Source organism: Triticum aestivum, chromosome 3B (assembly GCF_018294505.1).
Source record: "Triticum aestivum cultivar Chinese Spring chromosome 3B, IWGSC CS RefSeq v2.1, whole genome shotgun sequence".
Classification (NCBI taxonomy): Eukaryota; Viridiplantae; Streptophyta; class Magnoliopsida; order Poales; family Poaceae; genus Triticum; species Triticum aestivum.
Window position 1 is genome coordinate 706,734,680 of NC_057801.1, and position 4,758 is coordinate 706,739,437.

The 4,758-nt window shown below is 53.6% G+C and overlaps 1 protein-coding gene across 2 annotated transcripts; it reads right to left on the bottom strand.

The window, feature by feature from the left end:
- Positions 1-2,646: 2,646 nt before the first annotated feature.
- LOC123071896 (hornerin) lies at positions 2,647-4,499 on the bottom strand. 2 transcript variants are annotated; one of them, XM_044495468.1, is made up of 2 exons: positions 3,753-4,499; positions 2,647-3,701 (listed from the first exon to the last, which is right to left on the bottom strand). In XM_044495468.1, the coding sequence occupies exons 1-2, from the start codon at positions 4,395-4,397 to the stop codon at positions 2,862-2,864; spliced, it is 1,485 nt and encodes a 494-aa protein (XP_044351403.1). In that variant the 5' UTR covers positions 4,398-4,499; the 3' UTR covers positions 2,647-2,861. The 2 variants fall into 2 exon arrangements, with proteins under 2 accessions (XP_044351403.1, XP_044351402.1); XM_044495467.1 differs by having other exon boundaries at positions 2,647-4,499.
- Between the last annotated feature and the right edge of the window lie 259 nt (positions 4,500-4,758).

Below are 4,758 nucleotides of genomic sequence, written 5' to 3' on the forward strand. Positions count from 1 at the left end.
AGCCCCTCCAACCAGATGTAGCCCTTTGGCAGAAGGGTGAACCGGTCTACCAAATCTCTCTGTCGCCATCGAGCGCCACTGGTTCCAATTTACTTCACTGCATTACTTTCAGCAGCTCTCTTATGTTCTCTGTGATGATAGTTATCTGATCAGTTATCTTCTGTTGCATATCATTCAGTTCCCTCTCGCTGTGTCTATTATCATTCGCTGATCACATTGTTGCACCTCCATCTTTCTGTCAAGCTATCTCAGTTTTATTGTTTTCCTCTGTGTTGTGATCTATTCTATCTGTATTGTTTGTCTTCGTAGTTATCCATCGCAGTTCTGCTCTAGCTCTGTGTAATGATATTACTTTTGTTGGCGTATAGCATTACCATCGTCACCATCAAGCCTGTTATATATTACGCATGAACCATTATTGCATCCTACATCAAAGATTTTGTTCCTCAATAGTAAGCTTGATTGAGTTCGTATCTTCGGAATCTTATTTACGCTGCTGTGTTTGGGATCTGTTCAAAGCATTCACAAGAATGTTTGAATCTCCCATTCACCCCCCTCTAGTCGATATACTCTTGGTCCTAACACCGTCAATTACAAAGTTCCAAGCGTCTTCCTCAAACTTGATATCTCTAAGGCCTTTGACTCTCTTTCCTGCCATTCCTCATGGAGGTGTTGAGGGCGCGAGGATTCGGCAGTAAATGGCTATACTAGGTGTCCACACTCCTAGCCATGGTGAGCACCAAAATCATAGTGAATGGAGTTTCGGGAAGATCAATTTTGCACGCAAAAGGGTTGCGGCAGGGGGACCCGATCTCCCCCTGCTATTTTTGATCACCATGGATGCTCTATCTGCAATCATGTGCAAAGCCACGGCCAAAGGGACCCTGAGCTTGTTTCAAGAATCACTCCGTTATAGCGGTTTTCCATCTATGCTGACGATGTGGCTATGTTTATCAAGCCGGAGCTGGCAGACTTGTTTTGCAGCAGAGAGCTGTTAGAGATCTTTGGCGGTGCCTCGGGTTTGAGAATCAAGTACAACAAATCGGCGACCACGCTCATCAGGGGCACGGAAGAGGATGTAGCAAGAGTTAGCGACATCCTAAACTGCAGTTTGAGTGAATTCCCATGTCGGTATCTTGGCATCCCACTGGCCATCAAGAAATTGACGAGAGCGGATTGGCAACCGCTGTTGGACCAAGTGAGAAAAATCATCCCAGCCTGGTAGCATGGCCTCATTCGGAGTTTTGGATGGTTGATCTTAGCTAAATTAGTGATCTCCGCGAGACCAATCCATCAGCTACAGGTACTCGATGCACTATTATGGGTGTTCGAGCAGATTGAAACATGGATGTGGGCGTTCTTTTGGGCTGGGAAGGAGAAGGTCAATGGTGGAGTGTGCTCGGTAGCTTGGGACAAGGTGTGCCGCCCAATTTCTCTTGGTGGGATGGGAGTGAAAGACCTACAGTTGCAGGCCTTCGCCTTGCGCGTCAGGTGGGAGTGGTTACGTAGATCGGATCTCAACAGGCCATGCCAGGGCATACCTATGGTAGAAGATAAGGAGGCCAAGCTCGTGTTTAACAGACTCGTCAAGATTATGTTGGGAGTTGGGGATAGAGTCCTATTCTGGAAGGATAGGTGGATACACGGATTTACAGTGGGCGAGATCGCGCCCGCTGTTCTGTTGTTGGTAAGCACCAGGGCGCGCAACGGCAGGATGGTTCAGCAAGCTTTGATCGATAACGAATGGTCATGGGATGTGGAGGGCGACATCACCTTCACGTTGCACATGCAGATTGCCAATATGTTTGCCTCGATCACCACCATGCCGTGCAACGAGCTCTTGCATGACCAGTTTCTCTGGCCAGCAGACGTGTCTAGAAAGTACACAGCCAAATCGGTCCACCAGAGACTGTCCATGGGGTTGGTGATATCGCCTACGGCGGCGTGTATCTGGAGGAGTTGGGCACCTCTGCGGTGCAAGATTTTCGCATGGTTCATGGTGTAGTACAGGCTGTGGACCTTGGACAGGCAAGCCAGACACGGCCTCCAAGGTTGTGGACCTTGGACAGGCGAGCCAGACATGGCCTCCAGGATGAGCCTTCAGCATGTTACACTTGCCTGCAGGAGCAAGACAACGTCGATCACATCCTTGCCCGTTGTGTCTATGCGAGAGAAGTTTGGCACCGCTGTTTCGAGGGGCTTAATCTGAACATCGTGCCTCCCACTACACTCACTACATTCAAGGATTGGTGGCTCGATGGGAGGAGGGGGTTTTCGGGCAGAGTTTTGCGAGGGTTTAACTCCTTTGTGATATGGACCGCATGGGCGCTCTGGAAGCAAAGAAACACTAGGGTGTTCAACCGAACAGCAGAACAAAAAACACCTGAACGACTTGTGATCCAGGTGTTCGATGAGATCAACGAGTGGAGGCTTGCCGGCCTCGGTGTAGGTGGTCTAGACCCTTTTGTGAGAGGTTAGCTAGGTTTTTTTTAGTTGGTGCAGGTGTGAGGTTCGGCCAAATGAGATGTTCGCATCCTAGTTTGGCTTCTTGTAATTTGTTCTCTCTGTATGGTACGCCATTTCCATACTCTCGAAAAAAAAAACGACGACCATCAAGAGCATGTTGCAAAGTGAGGCGCATGCTAATAATCAAACTTGTGTAAAGTAAATTATTGTACCGATGCCACTTATGGTGGATGCAGGATATGAGTTGGAAATACATCTTATTTAGACACTTTTGCAATGCAAAGGTCCACCAAATACTGGCATGCATACACACATGCAGGAGCATGAGCAGATAAGTATCACTGTAGGTAGGATTGTATCACGCTGGTAGTCGGAGGTGGGCACCACGCAGGAGCTCAGTAGTAGCTGTGATTCTTGGGCTGTGCGCACCCGCCGCCATAGCCGCCGCCGCCGAGCTGCTGGTGGCGCTCGTACGCCGCGTAGTACTGCGTGCCGCCGGGCGCCGCAAGGCCCACCACCTCCTCTTCGCAGTCGCTCTCCTCCTCGCTCTCTTCGTCACTCTCACACCCGTGGTTGAACCGCTGCTTCTCTCTCTCACGGCGTTGGGTAAGAGCATCATACCCTGCGACGCCGCCGACGCCGCACCCTTGCTGCGGGTACGCATTTTGCAGGCCGCCGGAGGCCCCGTGCTGCTTCTGGACGAGCGTGTCGTACCCGGCGACGCCGGTGGCGCACCCTTGCTGGTACGACGCGTTCTGCGCCACACCGCCGTGGTAGAAAGTGGTGTTACTGGTGTACCCTCCGTACCCTCCGGCGTCGGCACCGTGCTGGTAAGCCATCTGCCGGCCGCCGTAGCCGTGCTTCGTCTGCTTCGCGCCGCCGTGGTGGAAAGCAGCGTCGTATCCTCCGGCATCAGCATCGTGCGCGTAAGCCTTTTGCCCAGCGCCGTAGCCGTGCTTCTGCGTCGCGCTGCCGTGGTGGACACCGCCGTACCCTCCGGCGTCGCTCCCGTGCTGGTATGCCTTCTCCCCGTAGCCGTGCTTCTGCACCGAGCTGTCGTGGTGGACGCCGTCGTATCCTCCCGCTGCAGCGCCATGCTGGTACTGCTCGCCTCCGTAGTCGTGCTTCTTCACGACGCCGTAGCTGTCGTGGTGGAGGGCGGCGGCGGCGCTCCCATGCTCGTACGCCTTGTGCTCGTTGTAGCCGTGCTTCTGGACCGTGCTGTCGACGTACGCCTTCTGCTCGCCGCCGTAGCCGTGCTTCTGGACCGTGCTGTCGACGTACGCCTTCTGCTCGCCGCCGTAGCCGTGCTTCTGGACCTTGCTGTCCTGATGGAGAGCGGTGTACCCCTTGAGATTGCCTTCATGCTGGTACGCCGTATGCTCGCCGCCGTAGCCGCTCTTCTGGACCTTGCTGTCCTGGTGGTGACCACCGTACGCCTTCTGCTCGCCATAGCCATGCTTCTGCGCCGAGCTGTCATGGTGGGCCTCAGCCCCATAATGCTGGTAAGCCTTCTGCTCACCGTAGGCATACTTCTGCGTTGCGCCGGTGCTGTCGTGGCTGGCAGCGTCGTAGCCTCCATGCTGATACGACGACGTCTTCTGCCCGCCGTAGCCACCGTGCTTCTGCACGGAGCTTTCGTGGTGGTGAGCGCTGTACCCTCCGGCGCCGCTCTCATGCTGGTACGACGACGCCTTCTGCTCGCTGTAGCCGCCGTGCTTCTGCGCGGCGTTGTCACAGACGAGGGCGTCGAAGCCTCCGACGTCGCTCCCGTTGTACGCGGCCTGCTTACCGTTGAGGCTCATGTGGCTGATCTCCGTCACGACGGTGGTCACGGAGTCGGAGTTCTGGGTGTGGTAGCTTATCACGGGCTTGCTCTGGCTCTGGCCGTAGCCGCCACCGAAGCCCAAAGCACGCTTGACGATGGACATGGCTGCTTGCTTGCTTGGGCTCCTGGCTACTTGCTCTTACTACTACGGCTAGCTTGTGTTTTTGTCTTGCTAGTTGCTTTGTGCTCTGCTGTATGTGGCAGCCTTGGGAGGTAGGGTTTTATAGGCGCCGTGGCGAGGATGGGAGCCATAGCATTTGTGCTTGGTATGGTAGCTGATGGATATATGCTCTAAACTTTATATCTGGTCAAGCATCTAGTCGTTCAAACCTAAGGTCCGTATATATCTCCAAATTTCCAAGCATCTTGTAAATTTCGAAGCACCTAGTGATTCCAACCCAATTTCGGTGCCTGGCGGGAATGTAAATTTCCAAGCATCCTCGCCAAATTTCCAAGCATCTTGT